The sequence below is a fragment of the Corvus moneduloides genome, chromosome 7 (assembly GCF_009650955.1).
Source record: "Corvus moneduloides isolate bCorMon1 chromosome 7, bCorMon1.pri, whole genome shotgun sequence".
NCBI lineage: Eukaryota > Metazoa > Chordata > Aves > Passeriformes > Corvidae > Corvus > Corvus moneduloides.
In genome coordinates this window covers 14,586,303-14,606,989 of record NC_045482.1, presented here as the reverse complement: position 1 = coordinate 14,606,989, position 20,687 = coordinate 14,586,303, and the positions used below count along the sequence as shown (strand labels likewise).

The 20,687-nt window shown below is 44.2% G+C and overlaps 2 protein-coding genes across 3 annotated transcripts in view; one reads left to right on the top strand and one right to left on the bottom strand.

Moving 5' to 3' along the window:
• Window positions 1–196: 196 nt before the first annotated feature.
• Window positions 197–16,639, top strand: IDH1 (isocitrate dehydrogenase (NADP(+)) 1). Of its 2 annotated transcripts, none has more exons than XM_032114167.1 (9): window positions 197–305; window positions 3,074–3,201; window positions 4,690–4,981; window positions 7,107–7,212; window positions 9,784–9,961; window positions 10,368–10,519; window positions 11,593–11,733; window positions 13,963–14,125; window positions 14,626–16,639. In XM_032114167.1, the coding sequence occupies exons 2-9, from the start codon at window positions 3,080–3,082 to the stop codon at window positions 14,717–14,719; spliced, it is 1,248 nt and encodes a 415-aa protein (XP_031970058.1). In that variant the 5' UTR covers window positions 197–305; window positions 3,074–3,079; the 3' UTR covers window positions 14,720–16,639. The 2 variants fall into 2 exon arrangements, with proteins under 2 accessions (XP_031970058.1, XP_031970059.1); XM_032114168.1 differs by having other exon boundaries at window positions 212–303; window positions 3,069–3,201.
• Window positions 16,640–16,864: 225 nt separating this feature from the next.
• Window positions 16,865–20,687, bottom strand: part of LOC116446403 — a 9,465-nt gene continuing 5,642 nt past the window's right edge. Inside the window, exons 7-8 of the mRNA XM_032114170.1 lie at window positions 19,573–19,699; window positions 16,865–18,805 (exon numbers count right to left, since the gene is read on the bottom strand). Coding sequence (XP_031970061.1) covers window positions 18,622–18,805; window positions 19,573–19,699 — 311 coding nt within the window. The 3' untranslated portion in view covers window positions 16,865–18,621. The remainder of the gene's footprint in view (window positions 18,806–19,572; window positions 19,700–20,687) is intronic.

The following is a 20,687-nucleotide window of genomic DNA, read 5'->3' as shown; positions in this document are numbered from 1 at the left end:
GCGGCGGCGCGGTCCGAGCTGCCGCGGGCCCCTCGCACGGGGACACCGGCGCGCGAGACCCGGGCGGGCCCGGTTGCTGGCCCCGCGCCAGCCTCGCGCCCCCTGGCGGCCTCGCGCCGCCGCCGGGGGGAGGGGCCGGGCGCGGCCAGCGGGGGGCGCGGCCAGCAGGGGGCGCCGCGGCGGCGGGGCCGGGCGGGGCGGGGGCGCGGCCACATAAAGGACCCCGCGCGCGGCCCGGCCCCGCATCGAGCCCGCAGCGCTGCACGGAACGGAACGGAACGGGACCGGGGCCGCCGCCGCCGCAGGTAAAGGGGATCGGCACCGCCCCTGCGCGCCGCGGGTTCGACGGCCGCACAGCACCCTTTGTCCTTCCTCCCTCGGGCGCGGTGCCCCCGACCCGCAGCGGGGCCCCCAGGGGCGGGATTGTGTTGAAGGGCTCTTCTCCGTCAGTGCGGGCGGGACCCCGCGGCCGCCTCCCGCCCGCCGCTAGTGTCGGTGAGGCGCCTCGGGAGCTGAGGGTGCTGCACCCCGGGATCGCCCTCCCTGTCCTGGGCTGGGCTGTCTCCTCACGCAGTCCTGGGGTCTCCCGGTATTCGGTGGTGTCCCCAGCGCGGGCCGGGCTCGGGGCCCCCGCGTGTCCCCACCCGCGAGGGGAAGCGGCCCCAGTCACGGCCGTGGCAGTGCCGGGATTTCAGCCTCGGCCGTGGCGGCGGCTGCTGCCCGCGGCCCGGTGGGCGAATCCCCCCTGTGCCACGAGATCGCCTTGTCAGGGGAGAGAACGGCCGAAAAACAAGTGCGGGCGAGAGCTCCGTTAGTGCCAGGGACCCGCTCCGCGCCCCCTGCGAGCTGTCTCCTCCAGGGAGATCTGCTGTACGCCGGAGTTACGGACTTGTTGCAATAGTTAATTATTGCCTGTAGGCCCCGAGCCCTTCCTCGGGACCAAGGGGTGTTTGGAAATACACAGTTTCTTCTAAGTTGCCTTGGCTGTGTGCCTGGGTTAAGTGTATTTAATGAAGAGCTGCCGTAGGAGAAAGACCTTGCTGGATTTTGGCAGTTCAGTATAAAATCAGAGTGGCAGAGTTGAACTCTGGGGAATGTGTGCTCTCTAGAGGAGCCTCTTGGCATGTTGACTGGTGTGCAGAAGAGCGATGCTACTGCAGTACTGCCCCAGATCATAGAGAAACTGGGGACAGTGCTGCCTGAGGAGGAGAAAAGTACCGGGGCCATGATCAGATAAACATGTTGGATGCCATCAGAGTCGTTGAAGAAGCTGCTGTTTCCAACCAGTGGAGATGAATCCCAGTGGAGGTGTGTCTCACCTACCTCTGTGTCCTCTGCATGACAGCAGCATCGATTAGTTCTGAAGCCAAACCTATTGCCATGGCTGACATAGTTTGATTTGTCTTAGTTAAGTAGAACCAAACCACAAAACAAGCAGTGTTTTGTGGGTTTGTGCATATCTACATTTTTACTTAAATGAATCAGACTGTAGTTCTGTGTCTAGGCCATGGGCTGTGATACAGACTTTTTTATTTAGATAGTCACAATTGAAAATTGGGTTCAAAGTACTTGTATAAATTAACTGAGTTCAGATAGAGTGTGGTCATGTGAAGTTCAAGTTCTCCATGAGGATTAGAGAGGCCCACTTTAAGCCAAAGTACTATCTGTGTTAGGAATAGAAGTGCCTGAAGTAGTTATCTTTTAAACTGAGTACCAGTAGCACAATCTTATTTTATTTTTTAAATTTTAATTCTTTGGGGGAGAAGGTTGTGTTGTTTTTTGGGTGGGTTTTGTTTTGGGGTGGTCTTGTTTTGGGCGTTTTTTGGTTGTTGGGGTTTTTTTGTTTGTTTCCTTTTTTTGTTTGTTTTTTTTGGTTGGTTGGTTTTTTTTTTTTTAGCTTTTGCTCTTTAAAAGGTTTGCAAAAGCTTGATCCCATGAACATAGCTTAGAAAGTTTATTCTTTTCCCAGACTAAAATTGTTTAATAGATTGGATTTTGGAAATACGGCACAAGGTACTTTATAAAAAAAAAAAAAGAAAATTGGAACCCTGGGACAGTCTCCCAACATGCTTGTAATGTGAGGCCCTTGCTTTGCAAGCCTTGTACCTCTGAAGGACTTGGTCTAGATGAACAGATTGTGTGTGTACAGTAGAACCCTTCAATCTGGATCAAGTCATTCATGACCCTTGGTCTCTGTGCGACTGCAGCCTCGGGTACAAGGTTGCTATCTCACTGTAGTATCCCAGCAGCTGAACACAAGAACAAGACTGTCTGGGAGGAGGAACTTGCCAAGTCATAGCTCTTGCATAATTGGAGCCAAGACCCGAGAAGCTGTGGCTGTTGGAAAGCAGGGCACTGTTAGAGCAGTTCAGTGGCTTGTGAAGTTTTCTTGACAAAAAAACTAAGTGCAAATAGAAGGGCAGAGTTCAAGTTTATTTTTTGGAGGCTTTGTTCACAAATATCTTGGGAAACTTCTGTTCCCTACAGCAAACAAATTTGTCCAGTATTTATTTTACTGTGGAAATAAAGCTTTCCACGAGAAAATACTCTTGATGTGTAGCCCTTGGATTTTCCTACCTGTTTCCTTCCTTCCTGGGGGACAAAGCTAATAAAGAAGCTGGCAATATATTAATCTTAATGGTTTCAGCAGTATGAGCGGTCATTGTAATCATGTCCATTAACCCCTGATTTTCAGGAAAAGGTGGAGAAACAGGCAACTGGACTAGAACTCATGACATCTAAAAGTAAACAGTGCTCATCTATTTCTGTGGAATTTGGGGGAAGAATTTGGTTGTGTTTTCAAATTCTTTCATACAACCATAATTAAAGCCCATGCCCTTAATTCTCAGATATTAAGCTTTCTTTTTATCCTCACATACATCTCCCTAGGAGCTGGAGCTTTAAGGAAAATACCATTTAACATGAAACTAAGGGTAAACTGGGGTTATTTTCAAGACTTTTTGGAGACATCCTGTGTACTATATTAGTGCCTTACCTAGTTATGTTGTAAAAATCAGGATACATGTATTGGTAGCTTTTAACTTAGGTTGGGGTTTTTTTATGTCTATTGCAGTTCAAGATGTCTAAAAAAATCCATGGAGGCTCCGTTGTGGAGATGCAAGGAGATGAAATGACACGGGTCATCTGGGAGCTGATTAAAGAAAAGCTGATTTTTCCTTACGTAGATCTGGATTTACACAGGTAATGGCTCTTTGACAGTCAGCTACTTTATACTGCAATTTGCTTGTGTCATTAGGCATTGATGGAGTTTCACTTAGCGCCGGAAGCATCCCCTCCAGGATTCCTCACAGCAGTGAGCAGTGAATGCTGAATTGAGAGTTAGCTTTTTTCCTGTACTGTGCTTTTAAGAAAGTCTCTCAGAGACACAGCCTGTATTTTGATCTCCTGTGTCTTGGGTTTCCAGCACCTGGGCAGTCTGCGTGACTCCCTGCAGCCTAAACAATTAGAAACATGGGGTGTTTCAGCCACTCCCTGACTTGAAGCCTAGCATCTGTGAACCCCTGAGTAGGCTTATGGCTTCTTGCCATGCCTGTTTGAACATCTGCCCAGAGGACAAAAGGGTGGTTGTAGGGCACGGACTCTGCCCTGATGGCTGTAAGCCTGAGCTCTGTTGCTGATGATGTGAGCTAACTGTTGCAATTACTCCCTGAACCTAGGCTGGGCTCCTATACTCCCTTCTGGAAAAAAAAAAACCAAATACTAGCAGCTGGGTACAGCAAAAGGGACATGCTGTCTACAGCATCTGGCCAAGCAGAACAAATAATCTCTTCCCTTTCTGGCCACCGAGCTACAACTGTTAGAGAAGCATCCAGCTACATTGCTCCTAGCCATGTGGACAGAGGCCTTCAGTGGTATCTGCCACAGTTAAACCCACAAGTCTGACCTCTTCCCCTGCTGCTGGAGACATTTGTATGCCACCTACATCAGGCTTTCTGCTTGCTGGTGTTGGGAACCAAGCAGACAGGAACTCAGCAGCATAATACATGCACACAGTCTGGAGAGCATCCCTTTTCAAAGAGGGGTGGGAGGAGGGCAAGCAAACCCCTGGCTGAGCCAGCACAATGGCTAGATTCATGTACAGCTGGCTGTGCTTCAGGGCTGTTCCATGCTGGGCACCCATTGTTCTCCAAAAGCTATTAAAACAGTGAGTATGGAAATGACCTTCCTCTGATGTTTGAAGGGAATATTGGCAGTTTTGCTGCCAGAGCGGGATTGTGGGTCCATTGTCAAAGTGGTTTTTAAGCCTAATGTAGCTTCATGTGCTCAGTACATGAAGGAAGCCAGAACCCTCAGCACAAGAGGTTTGAAATAAAGGCTCATATTCATCTGGGTATTTTGCTGCTCCATACAATTTGAATCCTCAACTGAAAGCTGCCATTGCAGGAAGCTCAAAAGGCAAGGCAGAGGAGATACTGTCCCATGCTGGCAGAAAACCTGAAGCATAAACTGAAGCTCTCCTTTCTCCAATCTCCTACCAACCTCCCCTAACAGGAGAAGTGTCACTGTAAGTCTGTTTTCTTCCAGCATTTGCTCTGGAAGAGGGATAACTTCAGTTGTGGCAGAATGCTGCAGCTACACTCTCAAGCACATATGGGGTCTTGTTTCTTTCCTTTTGAACACAAAGAAATGTGCTGGGCAGTCCTGACCGTGTCTGTGGGTTTGTTACAGCTATGACTTGGGCATTGAGCATCGTGATGCTACAAATGATAAAGTAACCGTGGAAGCTGCTGAAGCCATAAAGAAATACAATGTGGGCATAAAGTGTGCAACCATCACTCCTGATGAGAAGAGAGTGGAGGAGTTCAAGTTGAAGCAGATGTGGAAGTCTCCTAATGGCACAATTAGAAACATCCTAGGTGGCACTGTCTTCAGAGAGGCTATTATCTGCAAGAACATTCCCCGGCTGGTGTCTGGATGGGTGAAACCCATTGTCATCGGCCGTCACGCTTATGGGGATCAAGTGAGTCATTTCAGTGTTTACACCTCTTTTTGTCTCAACAGGCTTATTCCTGACTGGTACAGAGCTCCAAAGACATAGACATCTCTGTGCTTCTGCTCTGTCCCTTGCATTCCACCTGGGAGCACATACTTGCTAGCACTTTGTTTGTACTGCAACTGGCAAGTGTGGGAGAGCCTGGTTCATGCCTCTCTTCCTTGAACAGTGTCACTGTATAAACAGCATTCAGAGGCCTGTGCTTGGATTAGATAGGCCTGTACTTAGGCACTTAACTCTGCTAAGATATTGTGCATCACCTCTCCTAGAACCCTCTTCCCTACATAAGAACATTTTTAGAAAATATCCTTTACACAGCCCACCTTCTTACTTTGTAGGACTTTCTGGTGTAAAATGTTGCTCACAGCAAAAGTGGATACAAGTGAGTGATTTCTAGAAGTGGGCAAAATTGCCTTCTGTCGCTGTTGTCCCCAGGGATGGTGAAAATCATGACACGAATTCAGGTCCAGGATGAATGGGATTATTTAATTAATTATCACCTCGTTTATATAACTTGGTTCGCAGTAGCGAAATTACGTTATTGGGTGCTTGACCCTACACCTCCCAGAGTGATTGGCTGAATGCTACAATGCCTATTTCAAAATATTTTCTTCAGTGAACCAAAACAAGACCTTGCAGGTACAAGATAGAGAGTTAGTTTGCAGAAGTCTTTCACTGTTTCTCAGCTAAAGCATGAGAAAGGAAAAACTTCACAAATGCTTCAGCAGCTGGAAAATTCCTCTGCTCCTGCTTTTTAGCATCCACAGCCTTCTGTATGGGGGTGTGGTTTTGTTCTATTTTTTTTAATTTTTTTTTTTTTTTTACTGTGGTCTGCTGCTTAAACTTGCACAGCATACCTGCAGATTTGGTATCTGAACTGGGCACATCAGGCTGTGGTACAGAAGTAGGGAAACATCATTTATCAGAGCTCTCCTGACAGTGGTAGTACAGGGCTCTCGAGAACCCTGGAATGGTTCTCAGTGTTGTGCCCTTTGGGTAGCCTGGAAGACAAGAATCAGTCATACTGTTCTCCGTGGGCAATCATATGCTGTAAAGCAACCAAACATGGCAAAAGAAAAGTCTTCTAGAAAAGCCAAGTGCTTAAATAGATGGGTAAACCTGCAAACTGAGAGCAAGTCATTAGATTACCTGGGATAGGAAGGTAAAATAATAAATTTTCAAGAGGAAAATAATTGCAGAACCCTGACACTAGAAAAGAATGAGATTCAACATCCTTAAAGGTTGTGAATAATTAAGAAGGTCAAAATAATAATAGAAAACAATGGATTAAAGGGGAAGGATTGAAACCCTGCCAAAGTATGAGATTAAAGTGAAAGGAACAATATAAGAACATACAAAGGACATAGGAGCGAGACACTTCAGAACAGCTCAGGGAACAGATTCTCTTGGTAGGAGGAAAACTACATGAAAAATAATAACAAATTTCAAGGAAATGTGACTTCATACAATACTGTTCAGAGCAACTGGGAAGATGAAACATCATTTAAATACTTGAAGTTTTTAATTTCAAAGACTCATTCTACAGGTTGGCCTTTCAAATGTCATCTTGTATGATGTGTGATTCCCTGTTACTTAAGAGATCAGCAGTTGTAATGAGTGGCTTTTTTGAGGCAGAGAGGGGAGCCTTTCTACCCAGCAACCACACAACGGTCTAAATAATCTGCACTTTAAAACTTTAGTGTATCTGCAAAAGTACATACTCTGCCAGTTGATGGGGCCCAAGGATCTGTGAGTTTTTTCCCCTAAAGGGAAGGATGGCTTCTGAAACAGGCAGACTCTTGACTACTTAAGAACACAGTTTAGTGGTGCACTTGGCAGTGCTGGCTGGGTTAACTGTTGGACTTGATGATCTTAGGAGTCTTTTCCAACCTGAGTGATTCTGTGACTCCTGTCTTTCTAATCTCTAGTAAAATAATCCAATGACCATCTGGCTGAATAAAAAGTCTACTTAATGGGGTTTTTAGTACGACTGCTTTTCTGTACCCTGCCCTCCCAAATGAGGGCTGTCTTTTATGGTTCTCTCTTCCTGATAGATAAAATCATCGTGGCAATTTTTTTTTTTTTTTAACAGTACAGAGCAACTGATTTTGTGATACCTGGGCCTGGAAAAGTGGAGATGACCTACACTCCCACAGATGGAGGCAAACCAGTCACATATCTGGTCCATAACTTTGAAAGTAGGTATTTCTCTAAGTAGTGATTAAAACTACTATTTTGGATTTAATTCAACCTTGAATTATCAGTCAGATCTATTTGATGGTAAAATATGGTTTTGAGGTAGAGTGGGGGAGAAAGCTTGGGTTTTCTTCATTTATTTGTCAAGTGCTGAAAGCTCCTTGAAACCCTCTGGGATCAAAGAGGCAGATCAAGAATACAATCATATTAGACTGGCCACCTGTCATGCTCTTTATATCATGACTCTGGTAGCAGCATGTATGTTTTTCTCTCTAATCAGAGGCAAACTTGCTATGTAAAATGAGGCCTGACCTAAGGGGAGCTACGTTTGAGAACAATTCATGTGTAATTTTTTTCTGGGTTTAGTTTGTCTTACTGATCTCTGTATACCTTTGCAGTTTTTGCCCTTCTTTATGAAGCAGTCTTTTTATTTGCTCAGTAGAAATGAGAATTAACACTTACTCTTGTAAGGTGGAAAGAAGATTTTACAAGGATGCCCCTGACTGCGTAGGCTGTAACTTTTAACAGATGCAGTCCCAGAGGTTTTGGTGTCCCTCCTATCCCTATTGCTGGTGCTGGTTGCAGACATTGCTAGGCTCAGGAGGACTTTGTTGCATGGAAGCAGTTACACATATGTTGCCAGCACTCAGGCTCTTTTCTCTAGGGGGAGGATTCAGGAAAACATAATATAGGTTATCTCTCTTGTCTATCATTGCTCAAAGGGTTCAGGATTTTAAGTCTTATGGTGATCTATTTGTGAGTGTGCAGTGTTTTAGTTTTAGCTACCAAAAAAAATGAAGTCCATGTAAACCACAGCATCCTTGTTTGTGTGCAGTTAGTTTGGCAAACAGATACCAGGATTGACGTATGACCCTCATTTGTAATACTTGATTTCTCTGGCATTCTTGCTCGTAAGAGCCTATATCTCTACCATCTCTTCTGGCATATCCTTTCATCTGGAGTTCACCTGCTTCACTGCCAGTCCTAATCTGTTTTCATTTGATAGGTGGCTGGTGAGCCTGTGTTGAAGATGGGCGGCCATCCAGCTGCCAGTCTGATTTGCTGCTCTGCGTTGCATCAGCGAGCAGAAAGCAAGGAAGTGCAAAGATGACAGATTACTGCTGTTGCTCTGGGGAACTGTCCTCCCCATGGGTAACTGTTGTGCCCAGCATGTCTCCCAAATGATTAAGGGAAGGTTGTCTTTTTGCTGTACTAATATGTTCAACCTTGACACTGAATCAAGAGATTTTTAGTAGGCAGTAGAATTGTATGATTGCAATAAAGATTTTTTTTTTTTACATGTATGAAAATAGCTCTTTGAATAAAACTTAGAGCTGTCATCCAGCAACCATGAAATCATGGCTCCTGAGGGGACAGTCTCTGTAGCTGATCACACCCTGTACTGTCCTTGACTCCATAGGGAAGGTACAGGGACAACATGTATTTTCACTGGTAACAACAGGAATTTCATTCTCTGTCAGTATCAACTTTAAATTACATTGCTATCTTGGCAAGCAGATAAACCTCCTCTGGCTTCCCCTGTTCATTCTGCATGTATGTCCATGTAGTAACAACCACCAGGAGGTAAGGACAAATGGATATTAGGAAAGGTATTTTTAAAAAGTCTGGGTTGTTTCCAGAGCAAAGATCCCTGATAGAGTATTGTACAAAAACTAGATAGATGGTGGTAGTGAGGTGCTTAAAATTAAGTACTTGGTATCTGCTTTTCACTAGAAACACAGAGCTGTGCTCTGAAAATGACAAAGCTTTCTCATGAAGCTCTAGACCCTGCTTTCACCCACAATCATCCTCTTCCATGATCTGAGTGCTTCTTGCAGCTGGGCTGCAAGTTCAGCACGCTTCCATTTGTGCTTCTAACACATCTGCCTAACACAGTCTAAGTCGTGTGAATGTTTTTAGTTCCTCAGAGCCTTCTCAGGACTTGCCTGAGCACCCACACAACTGGCACGTTTTTCCCACAACTTGCTAGACGTGAGCCTGAGTGGGTGGATCAAAGCTGCAGGGTAGGCCCCACATGTGCTGAAAAAAATGCAGGAATTCATGCAGAGTCTTGTTTACCTGAGCTAGGCAAAGTAGTCTTTGACTGCTGGAGTTAGTTCTGAAGGTGCAAAGCATTTAAGGTGTGAGCACATCCATTTCTGGCTTTGACTGAGACCTCCTGCTCCAAACTGCTACCTTCTGCTTTGATAGAAGAAGACTGTATTACTTAAATGGCTAGTAGGAGTTCAAGCACACTCGCTTCTGTCACAGTTTTGCTGCTTAGGCTGGATTAGAACAAAACTTCTTAGAGGGATTAGATCACATTATTAAGATGTACTTACTGTAAAACAAAACCACCTTCCTATCCATGTGTCACAGAACTGCTGGAGCTTTGAGCTGATAGTGCAAAGCAAATCTTCTCCTGAAAGAACCAGCCTTAAATTGAGAACTAGATTAAAACACATGGGGAGAGCACCAGCCTACCTGCCAGCCAAAGTCTGCTACGGGGAGAATAAAATTCTTAACTAAAACTAAATCTAGTTGATTCCTATCTGTTCTTCCTCCACTAACAGGCTGTGGTGGCGTAGCCATGGGAATGTACAATCTTGACCAGTCTATAAAGGATTTTGCCCACAGTTCCTTCCAAATGGCACTGTCTAAAGGCTGGCCCCTCTACATGAGCACCAAGAACACCATTCTGAAGAGATATGATGGCCGCTTCAAAGACATCTTCCAAGAGATCTATGACAGGTAATTAGTTGTGTACTTCCTACTGCAATGCATAAGTCTGCAGCAGGAACATCCCCTCCAGCCTTGTGAGTTGCTTTTTCAGACCTTCAGCAACACTTTGAGGGCACCAGGGATGCCGTCTCTATCACAGTGTCCCTTGTCCTGCAAGGCATAGTACTCAATGTTGAAAGCTCTGCTAAATGTGGCTGTGGTGTCCATCTCTTCTAATAGAGTTACAGATTCTCTGTGGGTGCCTCTGTGACTCTGAAGCAGCCATGCTGTAGCCTAGCAAAGCAGACAAGGGAAAAAAGAGTAAAGAGAATGTGATTTTTTTGTTGGTTTTGGTCTTATCTCTTTGCACCTCTGTATGCACAAACTCTGCAATCCCTGTTTATATGACAAAGGTGTTTTGTTTTTTGTTTCCCAGAGAATACAAGTCCCAGTTTGAAGCCAAAAAGATTTGGTATGAGCACAGGCTCATTGATGACATGGTTGCTCAGGCTCTGAAGTCTGAAGGAGGCTTTGTCTGGGCCTGCAAGAACTATGATGGGGATGTACAGTCTGACTCTGTTGCACAAGGTATGAGGTGCTTCCTGTGCCACACTGAAGTAGGCTTAGTGGTAGTCTCTTGTGTCCTTCTGTCACATCTTATGGAATGGCCCAGGAGGTGGTGTTGGGTGTCAGAATTTGTATTTCAAATCTGTGGCCAGTGATGGAGGTATCAGGCACTCAAAAAAATTCTGATTTTGCTTTTACAAGAAAATCTATTGAATGTAGACTCTGTAGTTGTATTTATTTGCAGGAGTGAAGTTCCTACCAGCATGATAGCTGGTAGGCTTTCTATTCTAATGGACAGTATCTATACAGCTGGTTCTGTCTCACTGACGGCTTGAGTTAAGCTGACTGCTGATGAGTGTGAGGGAAGGTGCTCTATAGATCAGTAAGAAAACCTTCAGGACCTAAAGCTACCTGTCAGGTGTAAAGAGAGAGATTGATATGTTTAACTTTACATTTTTGTAGTGCTTGATCAAAATCCCATATAACCAAGGTGCCTGTTGCCAAAACAAATACAGATACAGAATTCCACAGGATGAGATGTGTGGCTTTATGTAATATGCTCTTTCTGAAGTAATGCCACTAAACTGCCTCCCACAGAACAAGGATGTGTGTTGGACTACTAAACAAAGCAGCTTTCAAAGATGCAGGTCTCTGAAACCTATAGGGTTAGAAGTGGTGTGAATGTCCAATATCAGAAGCTGCTGGTTCCTCTCACAAGAGCAGATGCTCTTGATAATAAGTTGGTTTGTTATCACCCTGTGTGGAAGACAAGCAACACTTACTGTTCTCTTACTGTACATTTTCAGTAGAAATCTGTCCAGCAAATTAGGTGACAGTACTAATTCTCTTTAAATGGTGCAGAATGTCTGTGTATGTATATCTCATGGTTCAGTAGCACTTCTTGTTCAGATGAACTGTTATTTCAGTCTGTAGGGACTTGCCAGTTGGTTGCAGAAGCACTACTGCAACTGTGCTGTTCAGGGACTTTCACGTCAGTGGGAGGATGTAGGGGGACTGTAGGATGGGGAGATTAAGGGGAATTTGACGGAGCTGTCCAAAGGAGACACTGAACTTTTGAAACTTGTATTCTGTAGGCTATGGCTCTCTGGGGATGATGACCAGCGTGCTGATCTGCCCTGATGGCAAGACTGTTGAAGCAGAAGCTGCTCATGGGACAGTTACTCGTCACTACCGCATGCACCAGAAAGGCCAAGAAACCTCCACTAACCCCATTGGTGAGCTGCTTTTCACTGCCCTTCATCATCTCTACACATGAAAGAACAAGTTTAGAGTAAGAACATCTGCACCCTTTCTGCAGACAGTTGCACCAATGAGTGGTGAAACTTGCAGTTCATAATGCATTTTTCTTCTCGAGACTGTGACAACCCTTAAGGGGAAGGAAGCACCTAAGGTTCTTAAATGCTCATTGGTCAAAAGAAACTACAAAAGTCAGAGGGTCTGCAAACAATCAGAAAGTAAATTAGTAAGCTACACACTTGCATGGAAATTGCTGTGTTAGTCCCTGATCTACAATATAAGCACACTGCAGTGGGTTTTGGATAAAGGGGCAGGGTGAAAGGGAAGAGAGGAATTAAAGAGGGAAAGATGAATTAAAGTAAGAAAGGAAAAGAGAAAAAGAGAAAAAAAGAGAGAATTAAAGAAAAAGAGGATAAATGAGAGAGAAAAAGAGATCACCAATCCTGGTTACAGCATTGATCTATCTGAGGGGATGCCAGTCCTGTTTTCAGTGCTGATAAGTGGCGATCCAGCTGCATTGGTCTGGCTGATGAGATGTCCAGGGCCCTGGGGGCACCACCTGGGCTTGGGGTGGGGGGAGGGTACCTTTTTATGGACAGGTTTCTTGCTTTCTGTGTAGATTAGTCATCAAGTGCAGTCCATTCTTTCAGGCCTGTCTGGAAATGGGTCAGAGGGCTTTTGGGGTCTTTGGTCTCAATCCCCCCCTATACGCCATGCCCACTTCCTGCCACTCATTCTTGTGCTTGCACTGTACTGTGTTGTGGTTCTTCCTCACAGAAAAATGCTCTCCTGTCTCCACCTGGCCCCCCTTCTCCAGTCAAATCTTGTTCTTTCTCATGGCATGTCAGTACCAACAATCTGTGCTTGGCTCCACAGCCATCCATTTATCAGTGTTTGAGGCACACACATTAGTCCCTTCTCTTGAGATGAGTTCAGTTGGTCAGAGCATGGTGCTAATGACACCAAGGTTGTGGGTTCAATCCCTATGTGGACCATTCACCTAAGAGTTAGACTCGATGATCCTTCTGTGTCCCTTGCAACTCGGACTATTCTGTGATTCCATGTGGATCTTCTGGAAATGAAGAGCTCCAAAAGATCTCACTGTGGGCTGCTGTTTAAAGGGTTGTTAGAGAGTAGGGTGTAGTATGCATTAGCTCCTTACAGTCAAGAGCTCAAGGGGTCTCACTTTGAATCACTGTTTATGGGGTTGCAAGAGAGTGGGCTTTAGTCATAGTAGTTTTCCATCCTGGCAGCAACTCAAGTCAACGACTTTCTTTGAAAGTTCAGTAACAAAAATATTATTCAACTTGGGTTGTTTTTCAAGCAAGAAAAATACATTTCAAAGGCTGTTCATTAAAAAAATGTGCTCACTAGACACCGCTAGTTCTTGGGTTTCTGACAAGCTTGAGAAGGGCATAGTCCAGGGGTGGTTTGTCAAGGCCAAGGCCTAACGAGTATTTCTCAGATAACAGTGTGGCCTGAGGGAGGCAAGGGAATACACCCCCACAGTCCCTCCTGTGACTTAAGCCAGCTTCTCTGGGCCTCTACAGACACAGCCTAAAGCAAAAAACAGGCTGGAATGGAGTGGGTGCAAGGGATAAGCTAGACCTAACCTAGCTTTGAGGTATGCACTCACTCTTCAGGAAACAATTGGCTTATTGGTTTATTGGTGTATTGATTTATACAAGGCCTTAAGGTTTAGGTTGGTTGTTTTTTATTTTACTCCTCTTTCTGATGGCTCAGAAGACCCAACCACACCCCAAGCCATGTACACACTCAAAGTGTAAGTGCACTTGGAATGGGACATGAGGGAAGGAATCCTCTAAATTTGCATAGAGACCAGAGCATAATGTAGTATAAGGAAATGGACTGCACCCTTCTATTCCAATGTTCTGTGTAACTACAGAGTCCTACCATGTGTCATTCCTTCTGACTTGGGCAGGAGGAAAATACAATGATGTGCATAGATTACTGGAGGCGGTGAGTAGTTTCTGAGGTCTGCTTTTTTTTTAGAGTTGGATGAAAGGCAGAGGATACCTAGAAGAAGATAAGTGTTCTCTTTCCCATACTAGATTTTCTATCTTTTTTTTTTCCATCTGCTTTCAGTTTTATTGATATTAAAAAATCCAATTATTGTTCCACATGATGATTTAGAGCAACTTTCAGGAAGTTCTAGAAGGATAGAATAACCTAGTGTTCTCTCTCAGCCTCCATCTTTGCATGGACAAGAGGCCTCGCTCACCGAGCTAAGTTAGACAACAACACTAGCCTCAGGAACTTTGCAGTTGCCCTGGAAGAAGTCTGCATTGAGACCATTGAATCTGGCTTCATGACAAAGGACCTTGCTGCCTGCATCAAAGGCCTGCCTAAGTAAGTGTATGAAGTAACCAGCTACGCTTAGAGGAGGCTGTTTTACTTGGTGGTTCTGAAGAGCATCTGCTGGAACATTATTTTAATATGGTAAAGAACAGGAGTCTGTCTCACAGAGCTTACCTGTTCCCAGTGCTGTACAAACAGAACATGAGACACTTCCTGACCCAAGCAGCTTAGTCCAGATTGCTCTCTCTCTGCTATTGTACTGAATGAATGGGGAAAAAAGTAAAGTAGGAACTGCAAAGATTCTTTTTTTATGACAATCTAGCTATGTTGGCCAGATCCTAATAAATGAAGAAGACCTACATAAAGGAAAAATATCACCTGGCTACCTCTTCCCTGGAGCCTTTTGGCAAATAAACCCCAGCCTGATGAGTAGGAGAGAACTATTTTGGTTTTAGAGGGAAGACATAAAGTTCTTTGAACAGTCTTCCCCTGCTTTGATTATTTGAGAGTCTGTACAACTAATGTCTATCTTGTTTTGTTTCCCCTGCCAGTGTCACACGCTCTGATTACCTGAACACCTTTGAGTTCATGGACAAGCTTGCTGAAAACTTGAAGCGGAAGCTGGCCTCTCTGCCCAAGGCTTAAGGCATGGGTCCTACTCAAGCTCCTCTAGCAAAGTGTCTCCCACTTACACCAGGGTATAAGTGGCACTGTATCGTACTTTGTTGTGCTTCTTTTAGGCTGTTCTTCAGCTTTGACCCTCCGATATTATCACACTGGTAGATACTTCCTATCAGAATCATCTCTTTGCCCAATTACTCATTTTTCTCTTGATTTTCTGTCTGATGCTCTTTCTGCTCACACTTGAGTCATCTTGCAAATCACAGGCACTTGAAGTCTCTTTCTTCAAGAAAAGTGAATTTTGTAGACTGGAATCACCTGAGGGACCTTCATGACTTGAGAAGGTATGAGCTGGGGGTTTGAGCAAGCTCTCCATACTTTGCATCTCAAAGATAGGTCCCTTCTTAACCTGTTGCATTAAGTCAACACTTTCAAGACTCTGCAGCTGTGCTGGATTCACCACATATGTACTTCCAAAGTTTTGGACTCCATCAGGACAGTGGGAATGGTGCTCCACACTACAGTCTCTATTCTTCCTGCCAAAAGTCCCCACACACGCCTTCTGCCCCATCTCACAGACTTCAGTCTCACTTGCAACTTTTGGTTGAAGAAGCTTTGCATTTTGAGCACATTCTTCACCTTGAGATCTATCAGGACTACTTTCTGCATTGTTTTTAATTGCAGTTGTTTTCTTTTTTCCTGTTCTTGGTTTTTTTAGCAGTTGTTTTCTCATCAGTTTTAGTTTAATAGGCTCCCTCCAGGGTACAAACATTCACCCATGATTGCTCAATCTTGCTGAATTTTTAGTCAGTCTCACTCCCCCCAGATGTGAAACTGTACCAATATATAGATGATACTCTAATTGAAGGAGGTTCCCATGAAAAGGTGGGAGAAGCAGCAGCAATATGGGAAGCATTACATTAAGAAGAAATTGAAATTTTGCCTGAAAAATGTCAAGGATGAAGTAAAGAAACAAAATTTTTCAGTACTTGGTAGATGCAGGCAGTGGCAGTAATTCCTCCAGACACTTTAAAGGAATTAGAAGAAATACAAGTGCCCCCATCAAAGAATGAATTAGGAGCATTAATGGGAACTGTAGGATATCGGAGACAACACGTACCTGGATTTTCTATCATTGCTCGTATAAGTGGCTCTGTATCATGCTTTGTTGTGTAACATTTCAAACACTAGATAAAAATAAACATAGACACTTTTTCAATTTTTAGAAAATTATGTTTTCTGAAACCCTTTGAGCTGCTGGGCTAAGCCCTACTTTTGCTAAGCAGATGAATTTTATAAAAGCTTGGCATGGGGCTGGATTCCTAATTTTGTTCACAGCAGACCTGAGGTTTCTGTCCATGACTTTGATGTTTATCTCTTCCTCAGTCTAAAAGCCAGTTTGTGTCACAACTCTGGTCAAACCAGTGGTGACCTACTGCCCAACAGACCTTAGAAATGAGAACCGTCCTCCTCTCTCCAGTACTTCCCAGTGAGTGTGAGCTGAGGGCTATGCCAGCTCTACTGCAGCCCTCCTGAATTTATCTTAGTGCCAACCAGAGCACAGTATCCTGATACCAAGGGATTTAGTTCCATTGCTACAGTCAGGACTGTAGCATTTGAGTAGCACTTAGTAAATGCTGGAAACAAGCCTCATAGGCTAAGAGCCTACCAAAGCCATGCTGCAGTGTCTAAATGCCGGCCGTGCATTTAGTTATGCTCCTTCTGACTGGATGTGAAGCATAGGAACTGTTAACCTCTTCCCTCACCCCACACTTCATAAAGGTGCAAACTTTTCTCCAGTTGTTTGGGCTATTACTTACCCTTGTTGTCTTACAGCAAGTCAGATCATGACTGTGAAAACTTATTCCATCCATGGTTGTGTGTTGGGTTTTTTTTTTAAGGAATATTTTTAATTCAGACTAAAATAAAAGCCAATTAACATTCTTTGTGTCATTCCTTTGTGTGATTAGCAGGTATGGGGAAATCCTGCCTCAGAGAGAGATGCCAGTAGCTTTCAGCACGGTCCAGTACACACTGGGACAAACTGCTGGAATGTGATATAAACACAAAATATGTCCCTTCTTAAGAGTTTTAATTTGTTCTGGCCCAGGGAAAGCTGTGATGTGTAGTGTCATGGTAAGAATCAGGTAATGTACAAAAATTCAAAGATACCACTTGTATTGAAGTTTTATTTGAGGAGTAATATAAACTGATACATCATCGCTCAGCAAAACAAACTGGTTACACATGAACAAACTCTCCCCCTCCAACTGACTACTATACAGGTGGTGATTAGGATAGAGGTACCAATGTTAGACTAGGGCAGCTAGTATTAACATGTGTTTGAAGCACAGCTCTGTAACTGCTAGCAGCTGTCTCTGTACCTTCAATATGAACAACTACAGTCTATTATTCTGTTATTAGCACAAGCACATAAGTGCAGCTGGAAAAAGTCCCATTTCTGACCCACAGAGGCAATCAAAACAATTACTGGGAACAGTTGGAGATCTGTGTTCCTGCCTGGCTTCTGTCATCAGTGGGTCAACACAAGCAGGTTCTAATACAACAGCACCTTTAACAAATTCCCGGTTATTTACTAGCTCCTACCTGGCTTCCAGAGTTACAGAGTACCAGAGAAAGCATGGTAACTTCCAGAAAACTGAACAAATAAATAAGAGGGCATTTTTAAATCTTGGGCTTTTTGTTTCCTAGTTTTAATAACCTAACAGTACAGCTTAAATGTAAGCTAGGTAGTAGCATTTACCTGACTGCAGATGACACTATTTTCCCTCTACTACTGAAGTTTCCATCTTCTGGAGTGCTCTGAGTACAGCAAGTACAGCAAGACTCAGCCTATCCTCATGAACTGCTGGATGTTGTTGAAGTGCTGAGGAGAAGCAGTAAGTATGGTCAGAAGAAAAGAGCAGCCCTCTCCCTGCTCCACCACAAAGAGGAAACACTTTTCCTGCTTCCAAAGGGGCACATTTCCTTCCCTTTTACTACCAGTCTGATTTCTTCTTTTCCCCACTATTCTCTCAAACATTTAGAATCAATAACCTTCAAAGTTACACCAGTAGACCCTAAAAAAAGCAAGTGCTGGAAGCCAGTGGATGCTCAGTCTGCAATGGAAGAGTACAGGATTTCCTGAAACACAACTGACCCCATCTGGAGTACTGTGTCCAGCTCTGTGATTCCCAGCTTAAGAGGGACATGGACCTGTTGGAGCAAAGCCAGAGGAGGGACACAATGCTGTTCAGAGGGCTGAAGTACCTCTCTCCTATGAAGACAGGCTGAGAGAGTTGGGGTTGTTCAGCCTTGAAAACAGAAGGTGCCAAGGAGACCTTATCACATCTTCCACTACCTCAAGGGGCTACAAGAAGGCTGAAGGGGCAAGAAGTGATAGGAAAAGGGGGAGATGTTTTTAAACAGCTCTGTCCCACGGGACCCTCTCCTCCAATCACCTTTCCTGTAGCAATACTCAGAACGTTTGAGACAAAACATGCTTAGGTCTGGTCCTAAGCTCCCTGTGTTTCAAATATTCCTTAATGTTGGTTGGTATAGGGCTCGTCTTCTGCTGCAGAGAGCTTTACTCCTCCCTGGCAGACAGGGGGAGAGAACAGGAAGGAAACAGAAGATAGCAAGTGGCTAATCATACAGCACATAAGGGCCATGTTCATCATTAAAACACACATCCATCAGTTTGTGTCAACCACTTTCCCCACCCCATGAGTCCCAAAGATTTCAAAACAGAAGAAATCCACGTTACAAGGCTAAATTTGTTGAATTGGTCCTTGGGTTGCCTTAATTGGAATAGTTCAACTGCCTGGTCAGTCACCTCCATCTTTGCTCGGGCCTCTGCATTCAAAGTTGTAGCCTTGTGGCTAAACACACAAGCTTCTAGGACCTTGGGAGCTGCCTTTCAACCACTATTCTAATCCTGATTCATTTCTGTTGACTGCGTTGGCAGTGGGATATCCTTCAGGAAGCTGTTCTTTGTCCTCTTTCATCTTCTTGGCCATTCCCTTGGCTTTGACAGGCTTCTTTTTTCTTTTGTAGAGAGGAGAGTGGAGGAACTCCGTGTCTGTAAATGGGTCACCCTGCCTCAGTTTCCTGCAGAACCAAAAGGATTACACTGAAACAACAAGTGTGCCTTGAATACATGTATTTTAGTCCCTAAAGTTTCTGATTTTACTGTAATGCTTCCTCATAAGATGATTAAGTAGTACAGTTTGTTTCTTGTCCAGTACAGAGTACCTTCTGACACAATATAACCAGCTATTCACAGAAAGTTCAAACTGACACTTTTCAGGGAAAAACACACCCAGTAACATAACAACAAAGTCGTCATTTTAGGAGCACGTGGTTCTGTGCAATAGCCATTGGATGTGCTGAATCTACAGTTTCTTAAGGAAAAGATGCAGCTATTTGTTTAGGTACCATATCTGCTAGTGAACTTAGATACAGCCTGCTCTCAGGAGGAAAGTATTACTCAGGTGTGTAAAATTTTAGTCGTCACAGAATGTAAATGAAATCAGGGCTTTTGCTGAGCTGTCTTTATTTAGCCTGTATTTTATCCTTGTGCTACTGCCTCATTAGCACTGGAGTACCACAGATGCAGTCTGCCAAGAGGTGGGCTCATTTCAACAAGTAAAATAACATCTTTGGTAGCTTGTTACCAGAAGCCTAAACATCTGTGCATGCTGATGCAGAATTCTGGAATAACACAGTGTTAGAAGAGGAGGGTCACAGAACACAAAGGGTAAGAAGAACTTTAAACAAAGCAACAGAGGGTCCAGCCCTGGAGAGTGAGTATATGAGAGCAGAGCAGGGGTTGCAGCATGGGAACAGACTTTGGAAGGAATCATTTAAAGCCCAACCTATTGATTGGTGGCTCTTTGTAGCAGGTTGGCTTCCGTTTCCGCCTGGATGAGCACCCTGATGCTTCCTCCGAGCTGGAGTAAGACACAACCCTGGCACTGTTCAAGTCCCGTAGTGGCCTGATATCTGCAAAGGGAGACATTCACATGGTTTGATCAAAGTGATTCCAAATAATTTCCAGATATCCTAAGAAGTAACAGCTGTCAAATAGAAAGGTTTCTCTGAATGTGCACAGTCCAGAATCCAATCATATTCCCACTAAACTCAGGAGACCATTTTAATCCAAAAATACCAGACGTGGTCCTCAGAAGTCAGCTCATAAATCAAATTAGGTCCCTCAGTGAAAAAATACAGATCACTAATATTGATAGTATCATGGTCCCTGGTGTAGTAGAAAAATGATATAAAAACTCTATTTGATAGCTGTAATGCCCAGGAGCTTACAGCCTGGACGAGACAGCAAGCTTATGGCACACAACCAACCTACCAGCAACCTACCAACTTCCAGCAAGACCCAGGATCATGCCAGTGGTCACTGCACCTTTCCAAGTAGAGTCAGCCAAAAGGAGAAGGGCAGGAGAACCCTCCCTCACTACAAAGTACAGCCCACTCCAGTTTGTCAACAGCTACAGAAAGAAAAACCTCACAAAACTACTCTCTTTACAGAGCATCCATTAACAGCAAACTCTTACCAGCCCAGGGATACACCCTCCAAATCCTTTTTAAAAACAAACAAAAAAAAAAAAAAAACCACAACCAAAATAACTTAGGTTGGCTCCTGGTTCATTTCCAGTGAAGATATCACCTAGAGGTATGAAGTCTGACACCTTGCAGCATTCTAGACCAAAAATTTGTCATCGTCTCGATATTTTGTGTCCCAATAATACTGACTGACTCTAGTAGGCAGGGTCAGCATCAAATGAGACTTTTCAACTGCTTGAGTACTTAATTTTCTAAATTAATAGGTATGCCCTGTAGATAACAAGAGTGCTAAAACAAGATGCAGCACATGCTGCTAGTCTTGTGCCAATATCTACACATGGACAAGTGGACAGAAATTCTCATAGGAATGCTGATAAACTAGAAGCAAATGCAGCTACAGAAATGACTGGCC